This window comes from Botryllus schlosseri, chromosome 4 (assembly GCF_051294905.1).
Source record: "Botryllus schlosseri isolate E-star chromosome 4, Bs_hap1, whole genome shotgun sequence".
NCBI lineage: Eukaryota > Metazoa > Chordata > Ascidiacea > Stolidobranchia > Styelidae > Botryllus > Botryllus schlosseri.
Window position 1 is genome coordinate 4,677,466 of NC_137239.1, and position 13,341 is coordinate 4,690,806.

The 13,341-nt window shown below is 37.8% G+C and overlaps 1 protein-coding gene across 37 annotated transcripts in view; it reads left to right on the forward strand.

Moving 5' to 3' along the window:
• The window catches only part of LOC145437880 (adhesion G-protein coupled receptor G7-like), a 161,772-nt gene that overhangs the window by 21,360 nt on the left and 127,071 nt on the right, over nt 1-13,341 (forward strand). For 15 of the 37 annotated variants that reach the window (XM_080315224.1, XM_080315228.1, XM_080315232.1 and 12 more), the window contains exons 7-10: nt 640-678; nt 3,502-3,540; nt 7,481-7,519; nt 9,099-9,137. The exons of 3 other annotated variants lie outside the window; for them this stretch is intronic. In XM_080315224.1, coding sequence (XP_080171350.1) covers nt 640-678; nt 3,502-3,540; nt 7,481-7,519; nt 9,099-9,137 — 156 coding nt within the window. The remainder of the gene's footprint in view (nt 1-639; nt 679-3,501; nt 3,541-7,480; nt 7,520-9,098; nt 9,138-13,341) is intronic. 19 more of the 37 variants (XM_080315242.1, XM_080315245.1, XM_080315248.1 and 16 more) reach the window with 8 other exon arrangements.

A 13,341-nucleotide genomic window follows, 5' to 3' on the forward strand; every position in this document is an offset into this window, starting at 1 on the left:
AGATATTGGCAATTTAGCAATTATGATGGGTCTGCAAAGCGGGATATTTCATTTCAGACGGCCATTCTGTTGATGTGATTTTTATAAAGCGAAACTGCATAGTGTTTTTCCCAATTAAAAAAAAAACAAATTACGTTTTCAAATATGTTGTAAATTTAGAGGCTTCGCAGACCCCTGAAAATGCTTCTAGGACCCCTAGGAGTCCGCGGAGGTCCGGTTGAGAACCACTGCACTAACAGCAAATTGTTTGCTTTTGTGACGTCATATTGACAGTCGCGGTGTTCATACCTCATTATATAACCCGATAGTAGGCGATGAAGAGTGTCCGGAATCGGAGCCACAAAATATGGCAACCCTAGACTAGAGTCCCCCTAAAAATTAAGTTACTTGAATTGTCTAGAATCAAAATTGGCCATGGTTGTTTGCAATTTGGCAATTTTATTGCGTAGAAAAAGAATTATTATTGATTCATAATTAGAAAACCAAACGCTGTAATTACCCTATTTCTTATTTTCCTGTATAATTTTTTCAGTGGTCACACGAGTCCCCTTCAAGTGATAGAATGTCGATGATAAGATACATTGATTATTTCTTACATTTCATCATATACATTATACAATATTCTCTTGTGTTTTGTAGAGACAACAGCATTTACAGAAACATCTCAGGAACCGACAGGTGCGTGATGAATATATAGCTATATTTGGGATGAAAACAAGGTCATCCTAGCAACCATCGGGCACGGACTGGGATAGTGGTAGTGATCTTTGCTCACATTGAATTGAGTACTGCACCTGGTTATTAACTCTATCGTAAATGTATTACAAACAAAGAAATCCAAATTGTATTGTATGAAGTCCATGTAAGGTTGCGGGTCACAACACTAAATAGCATCATCCATTATGGAACGATGAAGAAATATTCTGAAGATTTGATTTTGTCACTCTGAAATATAAATATATGTATTTAATCATTTCGACGAAAAAGCTTCAAAGCATCCTCCATGTGCAATGGGCTCTCACTTTCACTCTTAAAAGTGGTGCAATGTCTCTTTCTTCGATTTCGACACGCTGTTAGCTACGGGATGAAATACCTAGTTCAAAACATTTCGTGGAAAATAACCCGAGGTAGCGTGATGGTAGTATTTTAACGGGGAGTTGGCGAACTAGAAGTACGCGCAATTTTTTTGCAGGAAATATAATAAACTATCATACATAGATACATGTTGCAAAAATGGCCGGCATATATTGCGCGTGTAGCGCTACGAATATTCTCAAGATTTGACGGATTTTGTCGAATGTTAATTTGCAATGACAACTCAGGGATATATACCGTCCCACTTAACCCAGCGCCCCTCATATCGCCCACTGGGTGTATTCGTCTCCCTAAAAATCCTTATCCCCCTTGGGGGCGCTGGCGAGAAGGTTAAAGGAACACTGCTTTAATTTTAAAGCATACAGAACAAAAACGATATTTATTGAATTTATTAACCTAATATACCTAAATAGCTGTTGTGGTCAATCTGATATATATGTGGTAAATCAAAGTTGTCGGCAAGTTATTTGAACTCTGACGGCATGTCGGATGTAGAAAACCTTAGTAAAGACTGCACGTGAACATCAGTAATATTGGAACACAGGCTTGTCCTGTTAATGTTCATGGTCGAGAAAGTTTGCTCGCAAATGTATATAGATTCAAACAGATCAAGTAGTTTAATGACGATCTTTCTCGGGCTGGCAAACTTGGATCATTCTGTGACGCATAAAGTTTGTTAATAATTTTAGATTACAATTTCACTTTCGTGGAAGTAACTCTTTGCGGGCCGTATGAAATCGCGTTGCGGGCCGTATGTGGCCCGCCCCTTCACTAAGGACTTTATTCTTTTACAGATTCAACAATGGTAACTGAAACGACTGCGCAAACTACAGGTTGGTGCTGATAAAATTTTAGGCAAACGGAGAAAGAGAGAGTTTATTTAGGCTTCAACATTTGAAGTACAGAATTATTGGCAAACCGAGGCACAATTAATTCTATATTTGGTACTCTATTCATCATTTCCATTGACTCAATCCGCAATAATCACGTCACAAAAGTAAATCCCGTGAATCATGCCTCGTACTCAGGAATTTCTATATGAATGTGTGGCTCGACTCATAACTTGAATCGACTCAACGTGACTCGTGTCACCTCCAAACATTGAATTACTTGACGTGACTAGAGTACTAGGGTTGCTATACGTCTGGAATTTGTCGGACATGTCCAGAATTTCACTGTTCAGATTGCATTGGGAGGAAATTCTAAAATATGTCTTAATTTCCATAATTTTGAAGGCTTGAGGCAGGCTGAAAATTGTTCCTTAAATCAAACCAAACAATATTATTTTTTCACAGATTTATGCTAGTCGACGTCTTTCTTGGCGTAGTGCGCGATTTAGGGTGCCGTATATTAATTTTAATATGACGACCACCGCCCTTGCAAGAAATACAACCCAAATAAACGAAACTATCCAACGTCAACTGAAATAAGTCTAATTAGAGCACGGTCCATTCCTAGAATCGGTAAAACCTGTTTGGAAACTAGAGTTAAAGACAGTGGCTCTAAAACTGGGTGTTATTTGCGATTATTATAGGGATCGCGAAGATGTTGTACGTAATCAGCTTCCCTAATAGGCAGTGAGCAAATATCGGAAAGCGGATAGTTTTTAGTAACCAGCTTATCAAATTTTATGCTGTGCCCCGGATCAATTTCAAATTGGAAATAAAGAAGGTATCATAAAAGGTTGGAAAACACTGATTGGACAACCTGCTGCTGCATTTCACAGTAATATATGGAAATACCAGATGTATATAGATACCAAATGCATAGAGTAATACCCCAAAAAGTTGCATCGATTAGACGATGGTGGGCTAAGATCAGTTGAAAAATGTTGGTATTGGTTACAATACGCAACCACATGAATGCACCGTAGAGCAAAACTGTAAAACACGGTGAGGAAATTTGCTGCCGACCCAAGCAATATCCAGAGCTCACATAACAGATGGCGCAATTCCTGGTTTATGTCCCACTCATGTATAAGGTATACAGGCAATCGGTAAAGCTTTGCCAATGTGACGTCATAATGACAGACGCGATGTTCATACCTCATTACATAACCCGATAGTGGGCGCTGAAGAATGTCCGGAATTTGCGTCACAAAATATGGCAACCGTAGACCAGAGTCACCCTGAAAAATTAAGTCACTTTAATAGACTTGATTCAAAATTGGCAAAGTTTGTTTGTCATTTGGCAATCTTTTTTTTCAGAGAAAATGAATTATTACTGATTCATAGTTAGAAAATAAAACTCTGTAATGATCCTTTTTCTACATAAATTATAGTCGATGGAGGAGTCGCCTGAAACTGATGGAATGTCAATGAGCACTGATCAATATATTTAATATTCTTACCATTTGTCTCTTACTTTTAATAATCTATATTTTACAATATTATTTGTGTTTTGTAGAGACAACAGCATTTACAGAAACCTCTCAAAAACCGACAGGTGCGTGCGGACTTCGATGAAATAGAATACAAAAACGATACATTTTTAGAATACCTTACTCAAACCAGTATTTCCAAATTTTTAACCCGCTGACTATTTTTCCGCAGACAAAATGAATTGCAGACACAAGTAAAGCAATGGAGAATCAGATAAATCAGTGTAAAATAGCAGGCGTGAACAGAGCAGTTCCACTCAATACAGACATACATACTTCAAAAAATAATTTGCATATAATTTTAGGAAATTTTTTTCGTGTACTCCAATCCAGTCTGGATATGCAAATAATGGGCGAACAAGAGCATCCAACAACTCTCCGACATTATGAAATTTAATCATCTTGTTGCTTTCGCATTCTTGTAAAACTGGCGTATCATTTTATCTTATCTATTGGGTAATGAATATTTAAGATTGTGAGCTACTGGATATCCTTAGTTTATCTCATGGTGTTTCCCAATGTCATTTACACCACTAGCTAGCCAAAAGTTAACTTGGATTACCTCCCACTGAAATTAAAATAAATGTGATCATCATCGTTGCCATAATTCGTTCTACATTCATGTATATACTAAAGCAGGGGCGGGGAACTTCTTTGGTCGTCGGGCCTGATGTGTCAATATAAAGTAGTTGTCGGGCCTGATTACAGAATAGATACATAACCGCGTATTTATCCAACTATTCTAGTAATCAATCGTATTTGATGAAAGCTTCAAGTCAGTGGTTTTTAACCACTTTTCCTGCAGCGCCCCATTTCTAAAATTACCTGAGTCTGGTGTCCCCCATATTTTAAGCATGGTAAGTGGTAAGAGTTCGAAGTCAGGTTGGTCTTTTCGGGTTGGGACTTCACTATTGGAAATAGCTTGAATTGCGCTTGACAAACACGATCGAATAATTATTGCTATGATAATAGTATAGCTAATATATACCTATATTTGGAATGAAATCAAGGTCGTCCTAACAACCATCGGGCACAGACTGGGACAGTGGTAGCGATCTTTGCTCACACTGAATGGAGTACTGCACCCAGTTATTAACTCTATCATGAATGTATTACAAACAAAGAAACCCAAATTGTATTGTAAGAGGTCCATGTAAGGTTGCAGGCCACAGCACTAAATAGCATCATCCATTATGGAACGATGAATAAATATTCTTAAGATTTGATTTTGTAGCTCTGAAATATAAATATAGCTTATGTATTTAATCATGTCGACGAAAAAGCTTCAAAGCATCCTTCATGTGCAATGGGCTCTCACTTTCACTGTTATAAGTGGTGCGGTGCCTCTTTCTTCGATTTCGACACGCTGTTAGCTGCTGGATGTAATGCCTAGTTCAAAAAAATTTGTGGAAAATAACCCGACGTAGAGTGATGGTAGTATTACCGTTTCGCACCGGCGTGTCTATTTTTCGACATGCCGAAACGAGATAAGGGTACCGTAATTGAAACCAAGATATATTACATATTAATCGTGCTAGGTCGTTGCTGTTCATTTCTGTGAATAGATATTGTTCATACCAGTTCATAGATACCTTGTTATTTAATATTTATTATATCTAAGACGTCAAAATCGTATAACAAACACCGTAGATAAATATGGGGCAAAATACACTGTCTCGGCAATTCGCGCGTCATTGACTACTCTCAGATAACGTTCTGTATGTTTCGCTCTAGCCGGCTTAGGGCATAGTTGTTTCTTATGTGAATAGCTAGCGTTCATACAAGTCCACACATATCTTCATATCTGATATTAGTTACATATAAGCTGTTCAAAAGCTATGTGATAGGCCGCGTGACAACAATATCCGCCGAAGCATCATTGCGCAGACGCGCGTTCCTCATACCCGTCATATATACTGTTGTACATTTGGTTTTATTCGTCATAACCAGCTGTAGTTAGTTGCTATGAATAGGGATTGTCAGCTTCTGTTTTTTTGCTAAAACAACTATACTAGTTAGTTCCACACCGCTCAAGGTTGCATTGGAAATCGGGAAGCGAATTCCCGCAGACTACCGTACCAGCTTCTAGCAGATGGATGAATACCCGTCACATAACGTGATATATATCGTGTTCTAATAGCCATAGACCTTCATAGATTGTGTCTGTGGATTGTTGTTACCTATATGATTCTAAATAACGGCTAACGGTGAAGTATAATTCGGAATACGCACAAAATTACTCAGCGATTATACCTACGCAAAAGCGTGCGTCTAGATATACAAAGAGCTGTCGTACATCGATATATATCTTACGTTGTAGTAATGATAAGTATTTGCGGTTTGTCTCATTCAATAGAACTAGTCAATCTCCACCTACAAGGCCAATGTAAACAACATTAGTTATGCCTAAGTCACCCCAAGGCCGCTTCTGAAAATCGCGAAGAAAATCGCTGCAGACTACCACGGTAGTGTCAAACGCAGGGACGAATATCCATAACATAAAGTGATATGTCCTGAATTCTGTTTGTAATATACATTCTTAGATTGTTTCTGTGAAGGGTACATGCCCATAAGATTATATCTACATCAGACAACAGTTATTAGTCATGTATATATCGTAATAACTGCAATACTACTCGGTGTACATTACCCGCAAAATGTTGTATATATTGGACGTGCTACCAAATAACATCATAAACTTTACGTTGCAGTAATGATAAGCATTTGCAGTATATCATTGTGGTAAGGACTGTATAATCTCCGTCTAGGAAGACTAAAATGACTGATTTAGGTTCACAACAGTTTCAGTTATAAGCCTTCGAAGTTACCATACGCGCGCGTCACTCGCCGCATGACTCATTCTCTCGGCGGCCTGCCGCGAGTTGACTAAAACGGTCGGTAGTGTTTTGATTAGAAATTATCGCCTGTTAGACGTAGAGTGTCGACTCAGGGCTCTCTAGAACAATGAATACTGCGCCTATACAATACATAAGACTCTATCGTCATCGAATACCTATACTAAGGTTCATAAGGTTCGCAATTTAGCATTTCTGTTCCCAACCAACGTTTTCTCGGCTTGCCCTTGATATAAGTAATGAGACACATCGTCGGCGTCGATTTGAGTGGCGCAATCGGCTGCGCGTTGACATTTTGAATCGAACGATACCTGGTTCACTGTGTTCGGGTCCCAGCAAGGTACCATTTTTCGATTTTGAAAAATGCAGTAAAATTTTTTTTGAAAATGGCAGCCGTTGCCAATCGGTTAACGGGGAGTTGGCGTCCTAGAAGTACGCGCAACTCTTTTATATGAAATATAATATACCCAGCCTATATAGATACATGTTGCAAAAATGGCCGGCATATATTTCGCGTGTAGCGCTACGAATATTTTCAAGATTTGACGGATTTTGCCGAATGTTAATTTGCAATGACAACTCAGCGATATATAGCGTCCCATTGAACCCAGCGCCCCTCATATCGCCCACTGGGTGTGTTCGTCCCCTTAAAAATCCATATCCGCCTTGGGGGCGCTGGTGACAAGGTTAAAGGAACACTGCTTTAATTTTAAAGCATACAGACCAAAAACGATATTTATTGAATTTATTAACCTAATATACCTAAATAGCTGTTGTGGTCAATCTGATATATGTGGTCGATCAAAGTTGTCGACAAGTTATTTGAACTCTGACGGTATGTCAGATGTAGATAACCTTAGTAAAGACTGCACGTGAACATCAGTAATATTGTACCACAGCCTTGTCCTGTTAATGTTCATGGTCGAGAATGTTTGCTCGCAAATGTTTATAGATTCAAACAGATCCAGCAGTTTCATGACGATATTTTTAGGGCTGACAAACTTGGATTCATTCTGTGGCGCATAAAGTTTGTTAGTAATTTTAGATTACACTATTACTTTCGCGGAAGTAACTCTTTGCGGTCCGTATAAAATCGCTTTCCCGACCGTATGTTGACCGCCCCTTCACTAAGGTCTTTGTCGTTTTACAGATTCAACAATGGTTACTGAAACGACTGCGCAAACAACAGGTTGGTGCTGATAAAATTTTAAGCAAACAGAGAAAGAGAGAGTTTATTTAAGCTTCAACATTTGAAGTACAGAATTATTGGCAAACCGAGGCACAATTAATTCTATATTTGTTACTCTATTCATCATTTCCAGCGACTCAATCCGCACTCATCATGTCACAAAAGTAAATCACGTGAATCATGCCTCGTACTCAAGAATTTCTATAAGAATGTGTGGCCCGACTCATAACTTGAATCGACTTAACGTGACTCGTGTCACCTCCAAACATTGAATTACTTGACTTGACTAGAGTAGTAGGTTTGCCATACGTCTGGAATTTGTCGGACATGTCCAGAATTTCACTGTTCAAATTGCATTGGGGGGAAATTCTAAAATATGTCTTTATTTCCAGAATTTTGAAGGCCTGAGGCAGGCTGAAATTTGTTTCGTAAATCAAGACAAACAATATTATTTTTTAACAGATTTATGCTAGTCGAAGTCTTTCTTAGCGCAGTGCGCGATTTAGGGTGTAGTATATTAATTTTAATATCACGACCACCGCCCTTGCCAGAAATGCAACCAATATAAACGAAACTATCCATCGTCAACTGAAATAAGTCTAATTGGAGCACGGTCCATTCCTAGAATCGGTAAAAGCTGTTTGGAAATTAGAGTCAAAGACAGTGGCTCTAACACTGGGTGTTCTTTGCCATTATTATTGGGATCGCGAAGATGATGTACGTAATCAGCTTCCCTAATAGGCAGTGAGCAAATTTCGGCAAGTGGATCTTTTTTAGTAACCAGCTTATCAAATTTTGTGCTGTGCCCCGGATCATTTTCAAATTGGAAATGAAGAACGGATCATAAAAGGTTGGAAACCACCGATTGGACAACGTGCTGATGCATTTCACAGTAATATATGGAAATACCAGATGTATATAGATACCAGATGCATAGAGTAATACCCCAATAAGTTGCATCGATTAGTAGACGATGGTGGGCTAAGATCAGTTGAAAAATGTTGGTATTGGTTACAATACGCAACCACATGACTGCACCGTAGAGCAGAACTGTAAAACACATTGAGGAAATTTACTGCCGACCCTAGCAATGTCCAGAGCTCACAATACAGATGGCGCAATTCCTGACCTATGTCCTACTCCTGTATAAGGTATACAGGCAATCGGTAAAGCTTAGCTAATGTGACGTCATAATGACAGACGCGATGTTCATACCTCATTACATAACCCGATAGTGGGTGCTGAAGAATGTCCGGAATTTGTGTCACAAAATATGGCAACCGTAGACCTGAGTCACCCTGAAAAATTAAGTCACTTGAATATATTTGAATCAAAATTGGCAAAGTTTGTTTGTCATTTGGCAATCTTTTTTTGCATTCAAAATAAATTATTACTGATTCAGAGTTAGAAAATAAAACTCTGTAATGATCGTTTTTCTACATAATTTATAGTCGATGGACGAGTCGCCTGTAACTGATAGAATGTCAATGATCACTGATCAAATATATTGAATATTCTTACCATTTTGTCTCTTACTTTTCATAATCTATATTTTACAATATTATTTTGTGTTTTGCAGAGACAACAGCATTTACAGAAACCTCTCAGAAACCGACAGGTGCGTGCGAACTTAGATGAAATAGAATACAAAAACGATAAATTTTTAGAATAACTTACACAATACCAGTATTTCTAAATTTTTGCCTAGCTGACTATTTTTCCGCAGACAAAGTGAATGACAGACACAAATAAGGAAACGGAGAATTAGATAAATCAGTGTTTAATAGCTGTAGTGTCTTGGCATTGTGGATATGAGTCTCATGACCGCAGTGCGCGTGTATGCATGAGACTTATAGTGAAGCGGGGGATAGAGTGAAAGCGGATTGAATAATGGATCAGAATAAGACGGAATATACGTGTGATATCGGACATCGGGTAGGATACTACAATAGCGAGCGTGAACAGAGCAGTACCACTCTGTAGTGACATACTTACTAAAAATAATTTGCATAAAATACTGGGAAAATGTTTATGGTGTACTGCAATTCAGTCTGGATATTAAAAAAATGGGCGAACAATAGTATCCAACAACTCTCCCACATTATAACATTGAAATTATCTCGTTGCTCTCCCAATGTTACAAAACTGGATAAGACATTAATTCAATCATGCAGTTTCACGTCAACCACCTATTGTAAATTTGAAATAGTGAGTTGGAATATGATATTTTTGATATATTTTAAATAACATTTGTTTTTTGTTCGATTTTCGCCTGTAAGCTATTTAGTGCAGTTTCTCGAATAGTTCCGGCAACGGTCTGGCATAATATGATCAATTGTTCATCTTATCTGTGCTGATATTTTTCTTTTGCTGTTCTGATGGCTTGGTAGAACCTCTCCCCTTGCTAATCAACAAGATGATTAATAAATATATCAAGCTGACTGAACAGAAACAGAAAGTGATCTTTTACGCTCATGCTTGTGCTCAAGTTTTCGATATGCAGATACGAATTTTCGGACCTACTGTTTGTAGTTGGCTGTTTTGTGATCATCAAAAAAGTTTTATTTACTACATCTTAGGTAAAATTACATGCAGTGAAATCCTAAATCCTAATGTGAAATTGGAATCTTTCATCGGTATTCGAATATACCAGATACCATATTTAAGCATCTCGTTTGATAGGGTTACTAGGTATCCCACTTTGCTGACTCAGCGGAAAATTATTCATTTACCAGTCACAAGAAATGAGAAGCATATGGGTACTGTAGTCAGGCCTTTCAAGGACAAATTTAATAGTTTTATACTCCTCTTTAATCTCGGGATGAGAATTTGTATTTCCGATGTGCAAAAGTACAATTTTTAGGCTTGACAAACTGCTTTTTTGACAAGCATATATTTCGCATCATGTCATATTAATATTGATAGAATGACTGAGAATGACATGCGGGTTATTCATAGTCAATTAGCTGTTTATGCGCAGTATAAAATTAGAACAAAACTACGTTTTTCTTTCTACCAAGTGAAATATTTAAGGATAAATACAGTAATTTTGGGCTTTTTAGTGGTATAAATATCTTCTGACAAAGAGATAATCCGACAAAACTAATGTGATATTCGTAATCAGCAACCTCAAAAACCCCAGAAACGGCTCTAAGATGTGCTGCCTAAAAAACATATTTGCATTTTCTTGACCAGTGTAATCAATCAATCATTTATTTGTCACACCAGGGAAAATCCGGTACGGGCCAGAATGACGACGAGGGGCCGCATTCTGCAGGACCTTAAGGCCTTAGAACACCGTCGTCACCTGTAATAGTTAGCCAATTTACAGGGGTGTTCTATGGGTGCCGAGTTATAACTAGATAATTCTGCCATGCTAAACTGTTTCCCATACTTCAGTAGCAACAGAAAACTTTCTGAATTACAATATAGGCTAAACCAGTGGTTCTAAAACTGGGAGGGGGGCGTGTCCCATTTTGGGCGGCGTGAAAGCATCTGAAAGGGGGCGCAAAGCTCCAGTAAACTGAATTTTTTTCGCGCTTGGCGCGATTCACCTCCATTTCATTGTTATGATTAGGGCTGGGCACAATGATTCGAGTACTCGAATCTGAATCGAGCATTAATTTTAATGATTCGAGTCGAGTAGTAACAGACGATTTCTTCGAGTAATGAAAATATACGCTTCTCGCCACTGAAAGTTAATTTACTAACGGGAATTATAGTTTTCATACTATTTTCCACCGACGACGCACTGAAATCTTGTTTGGCCGTGTCGCAGCATACGAGACATTGTTCAAAGCTGCGAACGTTACTGGAAATAACATATTTCCGAAGTCATGATCATTCCACAACATTGTCACGAAGTGCAATGAAATCGGTATGGTCGAAAAATTATCAAAGTATCTTTAATGTAACGGATGCCAGGCATTATATTCTTTGTGGTGGCATAAAAGGTATATATTTGAAATTTGACATAGTTCATTCTGTTGTGACGTCATAATGAGTGATACTCGAATACTCGACTCGACTCGAAGCATAAAACGTGATTCAGAATCGAATCACTCAGGTACTCGATTTTGCCCAGCCCTAGTTATGATCTGTGTATAGTCCGAATTTCATATAAGAGAATTCTCTCATCGACAGTCATAAACTTCCATACAATCAAATTATCTGTAAGGATTGCTAACGGTGTGGTTTCATTGTGTGATATGACGACAGGGGGGGGGGCACGAAATATTTCACTGTCATAAAGAGGGGCATGTCTATAAAAGTTAAAGAACTAGTGCGCAAAACTAAATCCTAATATTTCAAAAATGGATAGGCAGCAAATAAACTCTTCTAAAACCCGTGCTGAACCATTTCCTACGCCACGGTCAGCGTTTTTATATTTTAAATCTCTGACCAGTACCGAAGCTTGCTGCAACAATTGTAAAAAGAAATTCAAGTTTCCAACCAACGCTTCATCAAACTTGATCACGCATTTGTAGAGATGTTATTCGAATCTTACCTACAATCTTGGCAAACTTTACTGGGGCCAGAAACTTTCTGCACCCTAATGTTCATCAAATGCAATTTTTCCGAGCAAGTGAAAATGTAAATGCGAACCAAAATGTTGTAATTCGTAGTCGGTTATTTCCTTTTGCATTTATTTTAATTTTACATACCATATCTGTATTACCCTTATCGCTGACGCCTTCCCAATTACATTTCATTATCCTCACTCAGCTCTGATTAGCCTAAACGCTTGATTGCATTTCATTAACTGTCCTGTAGCCTATTCGCTGTTAGTCACTTAAAATCTTGGTTGGTAACAGTCGCTTGAAACATTTTTCTGTGTTTGTAGTTTTCAGTACTCATGATTAGGAATAGCTCGAATACGTTGGATTTTTTTTAATTAATGGGTATTCTACGTATCATGAATGAAACATGAATAGCTTGAGATTGTTTCTAATTAGCCTACGTCGCTACGGTTGTCAAAGAACACCTTTCTACCGAGTCAACTACATGTTTAACAGTAATTGTAATTGTAATTGTAATTTATTACATGTTAAACAGTAATTGTAATTGTAATTGTAATTTATTACATGTTAAACAGTAATTGTATTTGTAATTATAGTTTGATATTTTTAACATTGAGTAATTGTAATTGTAGTGTAATTGAAACATGCAAGGAAGTAATTGTAATTGCAATTGAACGGAATTATTGTGATTGATCCAACTCTGATGCAAAATAAACATTCTATATGCTCATCGATAGTCATTGGCGCTACAATCGTCGGATGCAAAAATCTCATGAGACATGTCATATAGATTCCGGGAAAAGATCGTTTCGACGTGATCGAAAAGATCACGTTATTGAGGGCCGTGCATATTCTTCGGATGACCTAGAATGCACCACTGGACTAAAATTACAGTTGTACTCGAAAATCCTGGCATAATTTCTCTAATGCAGATTCTTCATTTTCATTCATCTCTGCCTCTGCAACTCTTGTCAATGCTTTATTTACAGTATTTCTGGACTCTGCTCCTTTCATGCATCGAATAGGAATAATAATTTGACAATATTTTTGAAATTTTTAAAGTCTGCTTTGGACTAGTCATTTTACTTAGGGGCGGGTTGCTCCCGGATTATGTATTTTTACCGCAACAATGACCATTATAATTCATTCTTAGACACGGTGATTAACGAAGTACTTCTACTTGCGGCCTACCGAACTAGGTTATGTCTAAGGGCACTACCAACTCAAGTGCTTATGTTTTAAAGTACTCCCAATTATACGTAACAGTATTTTAAGGAGAAACTACCTAACTTTCACACTTTT